This window comes from Haemorhous mexicanus, chromosome 3 (assembly GCF_027477595.1).
Source record: "Haemorhous mexicanus isolate bHaeMex1 chromosome 3, bHaeMex1.pri, whole genome shotgun sequence".
In the NCBI taxonomy this organism is placed as follows: Eukaryota; Metazoa; Chordata; class Aves; order Passeriformes; family Fringillidae; genus Haemorhous; species Haemorhous mexicanus.
In genome coordinates, this window is record NC_082343.1 from 80,691,446 (window position 1) to 80,705,750 (window position 14,305).

A 14,305-nucleotide genomic window follows, 5' to 3' on the forward strand; every position below is an offset into this window, starting at 1 on the left:
AAGTCTGCGCAACAAATTCCCTCTATTGTTACTTTAAATTGACAGATGGATCCCTGAAGCTTCTGTGGGTTTTTCTCTTTGTCCTTCTTTGCATTATTTCATTACTGGAATGTATTATTGCCTGCAAGTGGCAAAATATCCTTCTTTATACAAAGGGTTTTTTTTAAAGGGAGATTGTTTATTGTTAAAATAATTGTTCAGGTTTGTGTAGTTGAACTACCATGGAAGCAGGTGAAGTAGAAGTACAGTGGCAAAGACTATTGCCCAGTTATTAAGTTGAAAGTTGTTTGTACAGATAAAAACACTTCTGAGGTCCTTCAGTATTTTAGGTGATGATTCTGTAAAACCTCCAAAATACAGAAAAAAATTAACTTGCTGCAAAACAATACTGGTAGCATGGTGTGGGTGTTCTTACTGCAATATAAGCAGCATTAGTATTGGAAATGCTGATGCTTTTTTCACAGGTGGAGTTCTTCTGTGAACTCTATAAACCAGAAATTTCAATACGGGAACAAGAAGTCTCTGTCGGAAGAGTGAATCTTGTGAAGAAGCAGAACCAGGCTCTCACTGTACAAAGGTAGAATATCCTGTAGTTTCCATGAGAATTGAAATATTTTGTGGTGGAATAGAATAGACTGCAGGTCACAGGGTTTAAGGAAAATTTGAGTTGGGTATTCTCATTGTAATTAAAGGAATGTGAGAGCTCCTTCCCTTGCAATCTAAGTTTTACCTGGTGTATTTTTAAGAGTGTCTGCATCATGCTTCTGGCAGCCAAAGCATGGAGATTTTCAGCTTCTTTGAACTAGAGTGTCTTCAAAAGAGTGTGGATCCACAGCTGTTATAAAAAGATTTCTATGGCTCTACCTTGGCAGAGGGAGATTTTTGTATGTGTTAGTAACTTCATCAGCCAGGAAGTTATTTGGAAACCCTGAATTTTTAGGTTGCATCTTGAGAAAAATTAGTATCTTAAAAGGGTATCTTAGAGCTATTTCTTTTCAGACCTATCTTAAAAAAATCCTAAATCAAACCACTCCTTTAAAAAATAATAAAGGCAAAATTGAAATGAGCTCCTTGATAAATCTTAGCTTGAGTAACTTGCTTTCTTTTTCCAGGGCAAAACATACCTTTGCTGCCACACGGCCATCTGCAGTACTGATTGAACAGCTTGCAGTGTGTGTTGTCAAAGGAGAACCTGTGCTCTTGGTTGGTGAAACAGGAACTGGCAAAACCTCAGCAGTCCAGTACCTAGCTCATATTACAGGTAAATAATGTGTGAAAATTGTAACTTACATGAAGATAATGTGAAAGACAACAAATGACCAAACCCACAAGTTGATGGTCCTTTTTATCTCTCTTTCAAGGACACCGTTTGAGGGTTGTCAACATGAACCAGCAAAGTGACACAGCAGATCTCTTAGGAGGGTGAGTCAGTCACTGACCACTGTTTTGTCTGTTCTGCAGAACAAATGGGCAGTATCTGTTACCTAGTTGGATAAATGCCTTAATAAATATGTTTGCATGCAGAAATCTTCTTGTTCTTGCTGAAGAGCAGAGCAGTTTCACTGAATTGTGTGTAGAGCTGGGTGCGATGAAGTCATTCAAAGACACAGCCTAATGTCCAGCCAAAAGTGGCTAAGCTGTTCAGTATAAATCTGATGTAATATTCACTGGACTGATTGTTGGGTAATATTACAAATATTTTGCTTATCAGGGTGTTCCTGTCTTTACAAAATTGCCTCATGGTGCATTTAAATATGTGCAATTCTATTTAGTTTGTTGAGTAAAAAACTTCCAGAGCAAGGGTTCATCCATGCAGCTTATTATTGTTTCAAGTAACTGGTTCTGGACTTGTTTTCTTTTTTTAGTTCTCAGGTGACTCTGTCTCACATAAGTAATTACTCTTTTGCTTCTCTTCAGTTACAAGCCTGTGGATAACAAGCTGATCTGGCTCCCTCTGCGAGAGTCTTTTGAAGAACTCTTCTCTCAGACATTCTCTAGGAAGAAAAATCAAACATTCTTGGGACACATTCAGACTTGCTACAGACAGAAACGTTGGCATGATCTGCTAAAACTAATGCAACATATTCATAAATCTGCTATTAATAAAGAAGTAAAAGAAAACGCATCTGGTAAGACTTCAGATGGATCAAACAAACACACATTAGTGCTTGACCATGCAGAAGGTAGATAAATACTGGTGAATTTTGTCCTTTTAATTTGGGTTTGTTTGAAGTTTAGGTTTTTTTCCCTCCCTCTATATTACATCTTTTTTTTTCTGTTTTTGAGAATTGCAAACATTGCAACAAGACATTCCAGACAGTGTTAGAACAGTGGTTGGGTTTTGTTTTGGTTTTCCTTTTTTTAACTCACCTCTGCTGTTAGCTATGTCTGAGAGTGTGGAGATTGTCTGCCCTGTGGTACCCTTGACATCTGGTCTCCACTCCGTGCTTGTTTGCTGTGCTGATGGGCAGTTCTGCTTGTTTGTGTGTCAGTCTTCTGTGTGGATGCATTCACACTTTCAGCCCTGGAACCTGCCTCTGTCTCACAAACATGTCCTTTTTAAAAAACAAAGCAAAACAACGATTACAGAACCAAACGCAAAGTAATCACTGTTTTAAGGTAGGAATTATTTTTAAGATCTTGCTTTTGCCTTGGTTCCTTTGTTAGTGATGCTGACTGGCCTAGTGCTTTATTTTGTTCCAGAGTGGTTTTATCTCCAAATAAGTTTTTCTTGTTTTATACTTTACAACCCATTTTGGGGCTCAGGTGATGTTGATGCTTTGCCTTGCTTGGAGTTGTTTCTGCTTCTAGACCAGCAGAAAAAGTGAAGTTGTAGCTTTCATTCCATTTGGGCTAAGTAAAAGTAATTATGAACTTTATCTCCACTCTTCTTTTAACTGGTTCTTCTGAATATGCAGATATTAAATTAAATGCCTCCAAATGTAAAAAAAAAAAAAAAAAAAAAAGAGAGTTTAAAGAATTCTTGCACTTATTGCAAGAATTGACAATCCTAAAATAAAGACAAGCTGAAATCTGTAACTTGCATTTTCTTTAGGAATTTTAATGCTGTATGTAGCTCAGGCAGTGATTTTAATAAATAACTGAAATCAGTGCTATAGTAAATATTGTTGTATCTGATAAGCAATAGTGTGTTAATTATTGATACTGAAGTTGTTCATTATTAATCTATTCTGTCATAAGGATTATAAATTTGGTTTTATTTTTTTGACATGTCTCTTTCTGTCTCTGGAAATTAGACAGTGGTGACAGTCATGCTGGAACAAAGTGCAATATAAGTATTTGTTCCTCATCTGGGAATGAATTGCAAATTATCTGAGCACTATTGACATAGGGGCACAGTTAAATTTAAAAATGAAAAACCAGATGTGCCCAATACCAAAACAACAAGATTAAATTAATTTTTTTTATTTGTGTCATCTGCAGGACTTTATTTTTTTTTTTGTTGCTTGAGCTTACTTTTGTATCTCTCTGCTTGAAACAACTTGATTAAAAAACTGTTGTCAAACATTTTTTGTTCCATTGTTCTCATGGTGCAAACTTGAATTTATTTTCTTGCAGGCTTACCACTGAAGGAAAAATGGGAGGCATTTGGTCTTAAACTGAACCATGCTCATCAACAGATGAAAATGACAGAAAATGCCCTTCTCTTTGCATTTGTTGAGGTATTTAGATATTTGCATTTTGATGCTAGGAGAAATGAGGAGAAGTATTTAAAAGACTTTGCAATCAGAATTATATAAGTAACTTCCTGGCAAGAACCTTGCTGGGAAGTAAAATGTGTGCCATGATAACTCCATGAAATCAAGTGTGCAGATTCAAGGAAGGAGTGGTGAGATGGGCAGTGGGGACTGGTTTGTGCTAGCACATTATTTCAGTGCTGTATTACAGGAATCAGTACTGGTACAATAAGAGTATCAGTTTGTCATATCTTCTTTTTAATTCTAGGAGATTAGAAAATTCTTCTTGATCAGTCTCCAGTAGGTCTTGGTTCTGGCTAGGGATTCCTGTGAAGGATTTAATTTTAAGAATCTGAGCTGTTCATCTAGAAGTGATTTTTCTAAATGTTTTAAGCCTGTAATATCTTTTGATGACATTAAGTGTGATTAGGAGAAACCATGAGGTTTATTTGTGCTTGTTTACTGTCACCCTGATAATCTGAATATATTTTCTCAAGTTTCATGTAAAGTGTGTGAAATGTTGACCAGTCCTCTATAAAAAAATGTATTTGTGAGTAGTTGGAGAACCTCTGACTTAATATAGTGTTAATTAGTAGGATACAGATTCCTTAGGAGCATAATACTGCTTGTGTCTTTGGATTTCTCTGGATTGACTTTATTCTCATGTGGTGTTAGTGATGCATATGTACCATAGTGCTAGCTGGCACAAATAAGAGATTTTAAATCTGTTGTATTTGAGTCAATCTAACTGGTAACTGATACAATGATATGATTATTGTGTGACTTCTGTCACTGGCAAAATGATTGCTGTTATTGAGAGAGAGCAGTAAAACTGCCACTGCTGTAAAAGGTCTGGAATTGCCATTTGTCTAATCAAGCCATAGATTGCACACCAAGTATTTCCAGTATCTGAATGCTTCAGTTGACCCTTCATTCCTGGCAACATGATTAACAAACTGATCTTGCTTTTAGGGTACTCTGGCACAAGCAGTAAAAAAAGGGGAGTGGATTTTATTGGATGAGATTAACTTGGCTGCAGCAGAGACTTTGGAGTGCCTGAGTGGTTTATTGGAAGGATCATCCGGGTCACTGGTGTTACTAGACAGAGGAGACACAGGTACTATTTCTATGCTTTCTTATGCTGTATCTTGGTATTCAGCTGAGTTCCCTGTCCTATGTAGCTCAAAATAAGTTGAGATCATTTACCATTAAAATAAATGTGTGCCCAAGAGAGCAATGTGCTCTTTGTAGATTTCGTACTTCTTTGCAAGAGGTCCAAAACACTGGTGTGTTCTCAACAGCACTGTAGAAGCTGCTGTCTATAAAGTTAACTCCTTTTAGACATGTAAAGATAAAAAACTATAGTTGCAGAATGCTGCTCTCAAAAGCTACAGAGAGCAAATGTTGTGTGAGCATCCCAGGCTGGATTTTCTTCCTGGCCCAGGGAAGCACTGGCTGTTGTTCTGAAAGAGGCAAAAGGAGTTCCAAGTTTAGGGCTCACATAATTTTTGAAATGTTTTGTGTTATTACAACATCTTGCTACACACAAAAAAGTCAGGGTTTCACTTGCCTGTGGCTGTTGTGAGGATGCAGGTACTTCTGATAAAATCACATGGGATTATTCTCTGAAAATTCTTGACACTGGCAATTTTAAGGAAATGTAGTAGTGCAGCAATAGAAAGTTGCCTTAGATAAATACACTGTATTTAACACATAAATGTCCTGTGTTTATCCTGAACTTTGTTTTTTATTTCCATTTTGCTTTAGAGCCTCTTGTCCGTCACCCTGATTTTCGCTTGTTTGCATGCATGAATCCAGCTACAGATGTTGGAAAGAGAAATCTTCCTCTAGGAATAAGAAACAGGTTGGAAATAATGATTCTGGGACAAAACAGTCACTTTCTTTTTCAGAGTTTAATTAGTTTCAGGAGCTGACCAGTGAAGAATGCTTTATCTGAAGCCTGAGGATGCAAGTATGAACTCAAATTTGCTACCTGTGAGAGATGTATATTGAAGGTTTTACATGAAATAGAGTCAGCAAAATACTTGGAAGTAGCTGAGCCATGAACAAATAGTCTAGCAGTAGTGTAGAGTGTTGTCATTGGGAGCAGGAAATGATTATTCTTCACATTTAAGCTGTCAGCACCTGGGAATGCTACTGCAGCATTCCCAGGTACTGCAGCATAATGCTAGAAGCATTATGTTCCTGATGGGAGTGAAAAAGACAGGTAAGTGCTTGGTGTCTTCTTAGCAGCCTCTCTCTTAACTCAGAAGTTTTGATGATCCTTGCAAAAAGCTGCATATCCAGTCTTGTTCACTCAAAAGGAAGGTGCTTTGCATGGTGGCACTGATGTGTGATATTCAAAATATTTGATATGTGGTCTCAAAGCATTTAAGCTGTGGCAAGGCAATTGGAATTGTGGCAGATCCATTCTTCGGTACCATTACCTATTCCTGTATGCACACATCTGCTTGATCCAGTTTCACTCATGAGTGCCAGAAGTTACATATGTAGTCCCTTCCCAGATTCATAAACACTAGGCAAGACTCTAGAGATGCACCAGCTCTGTGTAACTAGTCATTTGTAGTTATTAGTGGCCAAGCGAGGTTTTATTGCTCTTGGCTCTCTTGCAGAATAGTGAAAGGAAAGAAAATGAGTGTAATACAGAAGAAAATAGACTTCAGCATCAGCATAACTTGCTAAGTTTAAATGAATTTATACTACTATTTGTCAAAAATAGCTACTGCTGTGTTAGTACTTTATTGTTTAGGCTGTAACATTTGAGTATCTATTGCAAATTGTTTAAAATTGTAATTTAAGTCACACTGTTCACTATCAGTCTAAGATGTTAAACTAATTCAGATAAATTACTTAAAAGTATTAGTAATACCTTGTTTTTCAACTGCTCTGGTTCTTGAGTCTGTCTGTAGGTTTGACCATCTATAGGTCTACAGCTTTAACAACCAGTATTCTGTTACTTAAAAATTTAAAATGTTATATGCCATGAGAATTATATATAACATGATTTTTCAGTATGGTCAGGTGTCTAAAGTGTTACAGATTGATTTGATTCTTGCAGGTTTACTGAACTTTATGTAGAAGAATTGAGAAATGAAGGAGACTTGCAAATTCTTATAATGGATTATCTGAGAAGCTTGAATGTGAACAAAAATACATTGCAAGGAATTGTGAAGTAAGTTGACTGTAATCTTTTAAAATTCTTGATGAAATAAGTCACACAAAGTATGTGACAGTAGTCTGTGGTTAGACTGCTTTGGGAAGCACTATAATGCTCCCCATGCAGCAGTTGGTATAGCTGTAGGAAACAGAAGAGTATAGACATCCATCTGCTTAATTCTGCAGGTTTCTGTATTTGTGGGAAGGAGATTTTAATTTTTTTAAATTCAGAATTGTCTTTTTGGTGACAGCAGTTAAATAGCATTGTTATTTCAGTTCTCTTTCGCATCTGAGTGACTACAATGGTTTGCTTCTGTAGATAATTCTGAAGAAAGTCTTGTGTGTTTGTCTAGAGTTACCTTTCTTTCCCCTAGTGTAAGGTGAGCTATCTCATGTTTAGAGTATCTGGAGTTTATAGTCACTCTCTGTATATCGAGCTCTGTCAGAAATATGGCTCTAAAAATACTCTGTTGCTGTGCTTCATTGACTGTACAGATGGCAGAGCTTGGCATGGCTTTCGTAACCTGGAGCTTTTGAGAAAAGTTAACAGTTGGGGATAAACTGAAGTGCTCATACTTGGGGTTTGATTCCTTGGAGCAGTGCTCTGATCAGTAACAGCTCTATGTAACTTTATTTTTGCAGCTTCTATTTGTCTGTGAGAAAGGAAGCAGAAACCAAGTTGGTGGATGGAACTGGCCACAGACCTCACTACAGTCTCCGTACCCTGTGCAGGGCACTGAGGTTTGCAGCGTCCAACCCATGTGGCAGCATAGCACGCTCCCTGTATGAGGTGATTACCTGGGCTGGCATTTGTTTCAGTGTGTATTCACTGCAGAGGTTGTTTGGGTAAAGGATAATCTTCTCTAAGTTCAGTATTGAATAGAAATGGTTCTTTAATCTGTATGCTTTTTTCTTCTTTTTCATGTTTATCACTGAAAATAATTCTTCTTCCTAGGGCTTCTGTTTGAGTTTCCTGACACAGCTTGACAGAGATTCTCACCCAGTGGTTCAAAAGCTGATATGCCAGCATATAGTCTCTGGCAACATCAAAAGCCTTCTCAAGCAGGTAGGCAACTAAGATTATGAAGAGCTGTCTAGTATTTAAAATAGAATTTATTTTGAGTTGTCTTCCCTCGTTTTTAGCTCTGCATTTCATTCTCACAGTTCTGTTTTTCATTTTACAAAGTTAAGAGGTGGAAAAAATTAATGCCATTCTTTTGTAGTTTTTTTACTTTGCTTGAATGTTGATATATTAGCTGGTGTTATTTATTAATTTGAAAAAATATGGAACCTGAATAACTAAAGCAGTGTGGAGTGTGGGCAGCTTAATGCAGTGGTTCCAACTGTAAAGCTTTCACAGACTTTGGAGGAGCTTTGTCAAGCTTTATATTTTTAGACTCTGAATGCAGAACATATGGATGTGAAGAAGCATCTGTGCTTTGTCTCTTATGGGAAAGGAAGAATGTCAGTAGTGCTGGGAACTCAGCATGAGTTTGCTTGGGGGGTGGGGAAGCCAGTTAAAGAGATGAGTATTTGTTTCAAAATAAACCCTTTCATGCTGGAAAATGTGTATAAATATATAAAAAAGATTAAAGAAAAGTTTCTGCTTGTAAATGCCCTTCAAAATTCAATGCTAAGACTCTTGAGACATTTCTATCTTCCTGCCACTGGCAAAGATTCCTGCTTCATGACCCTGAAATAATCTGGTCAGGTTTTTCCTGTAATTTGCATTCTGTGACAAGGGCGGGGGCAGTGTTTACTGCAGGGATTAATTTAAAATTTCTTTAGAGAATATGTAGCAGTGGTGTAACAGTAGTTATTTTCATTGGCAAATTGAAACTCATCTGTGTAATCTGTTATTTCTGTCATGTCTCCTTAGCAAATACCAAAACCTAAAGGAGGGAGTTTTATACTTGTAGAAGGGTACTGGATTTCAGCTGGGGACAAAGAACCTACAGTAGATGAGAGTTATGTGCTCACCCCTTCAGTTAAGCTTAATCTGAAAGACATTGTCAGAGTTGTGTCTGCGGGGTAAGTGTTTTAACTTCTTAATTTAAAAAAATAAGGTAAATACGTTTGTTTAGGCCTTGAGTTGTTGGTGTCCCTCTAATCTTTATTGTTTGGATGAATAATGTCTATTTTCCTTCTACTTTGCAGTTAACTTTTCATTATAGAGTGACTTGAAATTTATACATGTGTTTCCTGTTTCCTTAAACCATCTTACTGCCATACCTAATTTTATTTAAATTCTGATTTATAAATTTGCAGTTAGAATAACCTGTTTATTTCACACTGCTATGAAAAGCTTCATGGGTAGCTGTTAGCACTTGGGAGTAAAGATATTTATATTTCCCTGTTAGTGTGTGATCTTGGATACCCCAAATGAGTTAAGTGATGGTGTTTGATAGTGTGATTTACAATGTACACATCTTGAGTATGAGAAAGTCATGGCTCATGCTTCTAACTCACTACTTTGGTCATGGCTTTTAGGAGTCATCCAGTACTGATTCAAGGAGAGACCTCTGTTGGTAAAACCAGTTTAATTCGCTGGTTGGCTGCTGCTACTGGGAATCATTGTGTAAGGATTAACAACCATGAGCATACTGACATCCAAGAATATATTGGCTGTTATACATCAGATGCCTCTGGAAAGCTGGTATTCAAGGAAGGTAAGTGAGCATGTTCCATATACTCCAAATTCCTGTCTCATTTCAGAGGCTGAAGTTTTTTTTTCCCCTTTTCTGATTAAGTTGTCTGGTTTATTGCAATGGAGAGATGACCTGTCATAAAGTTAGTAGTTGCACTTTAATGATAATCACTTGTGTGAATTTCAGTGAATTCTGAAAAGTTTGTGTCTGTCTCATCGGGCTTGTCCCATGGGACCTAAAGATGATTAGCCAACAATTTAAACAATACTGTTGCTTCCTTCTCTGGATTAGTGTTCACCCTGAATGAAATGGGTTGCTGAAAGTATCTGAGTGGATGCTTCTGTTAGATTTGCTTTGTAAGATTTTTCACTAGGCATTTTTTTGTTCCCCCCCAAGGCATTCTCATAGATGCAATGAGAAAGGGCTACTGGATCGTTCTAGATGAGTTGAATTTGGCTCCCACTGATGTTCTGGAGGCTCTCAACCGCCTGTTGGATGATAACAGAGAGCTGTTCATTACTGAGACTCAGGAGGTTGTCAAAGCTCATCCTCGGTTCATGCTGTTTGCCACACAGAACCCTCCAGGGCTCTATGGTGGCAGAAAGGTCTGTATGATCTGCTGATTTTGGGTAGCTAAGACTTTAGTGGAGTTAATCTCTCTCATACATAGAGTGTGATGTGAAAGTGTTATGATGTGTAGCATCATGAATCTCTCAAGATGGAGAGAGTTGAGGTGGCCGTGGACTGTCAGTACAGCTGGGCTCTGTTTAGGTGGGTTGCTTGTTTCATGGATACAGAGTTTCTAATTAATTTTAAGTAGTTTAGATTTAAGTGATTTAGTGAACTGGAGTTCATGTATATTATATTTGAATCAGCATTTCTTGTCCAAGAGCACTGGGAAAGAGATTCTACTTAGGCTGTAGAAGTCCATTTTGTACTGGTTTTTGTCTGGAATAGGTGATTTTCTTCATGGTGACTGGTATGGTGCTGTGCTTTGGAATTGTGGTCAAAACAGTGTTGATAGCACAGGGATGTCTTAATGATTGCTGGGCAAAGCTTGCACAGATTCACGGCCTTCTGTGCTTCTCACACTGCCCCATGTACTTGAGGAGTAGGTGGGGGGTGCGTGAGAAGCTGTGAGGGGACACAGCTAGGACAGCTGACCCCAACTGTCCAAAGGGATGGTCCACGTCATATGACATTGTGCTCAGCAGTCAAAACTGGGAGGAGGAGGAGGAAGGGGAGTTCAGTGTTTGTTTAGTAACACTGGTGTGTGATGAAGCCCTTATTTGATGGCTGAATACCTGCCTGTTGATGTGAAGTGATGAATGAATTGCTAATTTTGCTTTGCTCGCACATGCATCTTTTGCTTTACCTATGAAACTATCTCAGCCTAAAAGTCTTATCACTTTTACCCTTCCAATACTCCCATTGTAGGGAGAGTGAGCTTGTGGCTTTGTAGTGCCTCGCTGCCTATGCCCTTAAGACACCCAGTCCATTTTAAAGCTTATGTCCTCATCCAGACTGTCTCTTATGCTTTCTTTCAATGTTGATGTGTGTGTGTTAATTTGTATGCTATGACATGATCCTTATTTCCTTTGGATGTGTAGGGGAGCATCAATGAGCAATATCAAAGGAAAAAGTTCAAACAGTGGTGTGGTCTTCTGTTTTAGGTTTTGTCCAGAGCCTTCAGAAATCGTTTTGTGGAGCTGCATTTTGATGAACTGCCAAGTGCTGAACTGGAAACAATCCTGCACAAGCGATGCAGTTTGCCACCTTCTTACTGCAGCAAGCTTGTCAAAGTCATGTTAGACCTGCAAGTATGAGAGTCTTTTTTCTTTTAGTATAAAAATGCAAACATACTTCAAAGTAATAGAAATTCCTTCGAGAGGGAGGTATTGTTGGCTGAAGGATATTTAAAATCCTAAATCACGGAGAGAACCCACCAAGGTACTAATTTTCAGTGTTGAAGACTAAGGCTAGGGAAGGTGATGTCAGATTTGAGAGAAAGCTAGGAGCAAAAAAACACCAAAAACCCAAAAAGTGAGACACCTTGGGATTTAATGTGTAGAATTATCCCTTGAATTATCTCTGGAGCCATAGCACAGTATTGGATTTGTAGGGGACTTTGGGTCATGTGAAATTTGGTATTATTTTTAAGCAGCAATTTTGGATATGTTTGGATACTCCCGTATTCAACAGACACTTGACACTTAGTATGTAGGTAAAACTACCTTGTATTTAAAAGCAATTACTGCAGCACAAGCTGGATTTTGTTTTATTCCAGGTACCTATTCTAATATTAGTTGTTTTTTTTTTTTTTAATTATCGTTATCTAAATTATTTAGTTCCTGATGCTCATCAAATACCTGCCTAAAAGGAGTTAGTTTAGATATTGTGACTCTACTGAACTTTTTTTTTTAGTTATTCATAGAATTGTCTTGTTGCAATGTCACTGCAGAGAAGGATTATTAGCTCTGCCTGAAGTATTTAGACAGGTTGATGAAAAAATTCCTCACATTTGTTCTTGTGACAGTCTTACCGCAGAGGTTCGACGGTGTTTGCTGGGAAGCACGGATTCATTACCCTGCGGGATCTGTTCCGCTGGGCTGAGAGGTACAGGTTGGCAGAGCAGCTGCAGAAGGAATATGACTGGCTTCAGCACTTAGCAAATGATGGTGAGCTCTGCTGCCCCGGCTGTTTGAAGTGTCTGTAGAATTGCTTTCCAGTCCCCGCTTCTTAAGTGTAAATTTTTGTTGCTGATTACCCAGGTAGTAATTGCTTTCTCTGCTTTGTAGGTTTTATGCTTCTGGCAGGCAGAGTCAGGAAACAGGAGGAGGTGGATGTTATTCAAAATGTCATTGAAAAACACTTCAAGAAAAAAATATATCCTGAGGCTCTCTTCTCAGGGGAAAGTGTCCAAAAGCTACTGGGTGAGTTCCCTAGAGGGACCCCACTGGTAGATCTCTAGATGTGACTGAAGCTGATGGATTGCTCTGTGTTGTGCAGCTAAGTCTTCCACGTGGATGTCAGTGATGGACAGAGATTTTAACCATGTTGTCTGGACTCAAGGGATGAGGAGACTTGCCATTTTGGTGGGACGAGCCCTGGAGTTTGGTGAACCAGTACTGCTGGTGGGAGACACTGGGTAATCTTTTTATGATGTTCTTGGTAGTGCTGTACCAGCTGCTGAGCTGGAGACAAAATGGTTGTGTGGGCTTCAGTGCTGCTTTGATCTGGGATCTTTTGATTTAAGCCTGTCTCATGGCAGACTTGCAGCTGCTGTTTTTCACAGTTCCTTTCTGAGGGGAAGCAGATGCATCTCATTTAACCTGTGTCTTTGATGGGTTTATATGCATTGTGTAACTACAAAGAAGTTACATAAAAGTAGGAAAATGAAAGTGAACTGGCTTCTGTCTCCAGCTTACAAGGTGCCCTGTAGAATCTCACTGTGCCTCACAGGAGGGGCTGCTTTTGGGTTATTGTGACATTTTTCTCTTCGACAGCACATTTAATTTTCATGTTTTATGAGCTTGAATATAGTCTTGCTACCAGTTCTCCACGTCATATGTTGTCGTGGAGGCCGTGGAAGTAGATACTGTCTGTTCTTGTGCTGGTTATAAATTTGTAGAGTAAATTTTTATGGAAGAGAAGGAAAGAAAAATGCAAGAAAAGAGAGAAGGAAAATTTACTTGGGTAGTAAATGAAAACTAGATACTCAGCAGTTTATTCCCTCAGACTTAGGCTTGATCTAGACTTGTAGCATTTCCAGTTCAGTGAAATGTTAGGCTGGTTGAGTATCTGTAAGGGCAAGCTGAAATAAATTTGACTTTGAACGTGCAGAAATCCATCAATGCAGCTATTGTCTTGTCCGAGTCCACAACATTTGTCCCAAAAATGCACTTTGCATACATTTCTCTCAAGGAAGGGAGCAGAAGAAAATTTGCATGCTGGGCCTTTGCCTCATAGCTCTTCAATGAAAGTATGAATCCTGTCCAAAGTGAGCTGATTGCTTGGTTTTGCTTCTTTAATACAACCTTTTTAATCAAATTACTTGGTTGCAGGTGTGGTAAAACCACCATTTGCCAGATCTTTGCAGCACTAGCAAATCAGAAGCTGTACTCAGTGAATTGCCACCTGCACATGGAGACATCAGACTTCCTGGGAGGGCTGCGACCAGTCAGGCAGAGATCCAAGGAGCAGGTTTGTCTTGCGCCAGTAATACCTTGGATGGTGTCACCATGGAAGTAACAAGTAGCAGTTACCACTTCTCACTTTCTTTTCCATTTTGTAGGAGGTATCTGATGGTTCTAGACTTTTTGAGTGGTGTGATGGACCTCTTGTTTTAGCAATGAAGGAGGAGGGTTTTTTCCTCCTTGATGAGATTTCTTTAGCTGATGATTCTGTGCTAGAGCGACTTAACAGGTATGTCTGAAATGTGGTAGTACTAAATATCCTCAATGGGTTTGTTCATTATCCAAACAGGAGTGGGGTAAATCTGACTTCTTTTAGGCACTTTTGTTTCCTGGCTTAGGTGAGCTGCTCTCTTGCTGAAAAGGACAATGGTACAAATAAAACTTTAAAGAAAAATAACTGGTTTACCATCTGCAGTATTAACTTTTCAGCCTGCCACTGAGCTCTTGAAGTTATTACCTTGTCAAATCCCAGGAGCAAAATCTAGTTATTCCCCTCTTTTGTGTGTGTGTAAAGAAAACCCCCAGAACAACTAAAATTCAAATTCAACTTCATTATCTGTTTGCAGCAGTATCCCTCATTTTATTC

At 38.5% G+C, this 14,305-nt stretch overlaps 1 protein-coding gene across 2 annotated transcripts in view; it reads left to right on the top strand.

Moving 5' to 3' along the window:
* MDN1 (midasin AAA ATPase 1) overlaps positions 1–14,305 on the top strand; it is a 92,652-nt gene that overhangs the window by 20,513 nt on the left and 57,834 nt on the right. For both annotated transcript variants that reach the window (XM_059842459.1, XM_059842460.1), the window contains exons 13-31: positions 465–577; positions 1,113–1,261; positions 1,362–1,422; positions 1,918–2,129; positions 3,580–3,683; positions 4,671–4,815; positions 5,466–5,562; positions 6,778–6,891; positions 7,518–7,665; positions 7,831–7,941; positions 8,755–8,906; positions 9,366–9,544; positions 9,920–10,128; positions 11,197–11,343; positions 12,060–12,201; positions 12,322–12,456; positions 12,533–12,671; positions 13,588–13,726; positions 13,818–13,948. In XM_059842459.1, the coding sequence (XP_059698442.1) occupies positions 465–577; positions 1,113–1,261; positions 1,362–1,422; positions 1,918–2,129; positions 3,580–3,683; positions 4,671–4,815; positions 5,466–5,562; positions 6,778–6,891; positions 7,518–7,665; positions 7,831–7,941; positions 8,755–8,906; positions 9,366–9,544; positions 9,920–10,128; positions 11,197–11,343; positions 12,060–12,201; positions 12,322–12,456; positions 12,533–12,671; positions 13,588–13,726; positions 13,818–13,948 (2,627 nt within the window). The remainder of the gene's footprint in view (positions 1–464; positions 578–1,112; positions 1,262–1,361; positions 1,423–1,917; positions 2,130–3,579; positions 3,684–4,670; positions 4,816–5,465; positions 5,563–6,777; positions 6,892–7,517; positions 7,666–7,830; positions 7,942–8,754; positions 8,907–9,365; positions 9,545–9,919; positions 10,129–11,196; positions 11,344–12,059; positions 12,202–12,321; positions 12,457–12,532; positions 12,672–13,587; positions 13,727–13,817; positions 13,949–14,305) is intronic.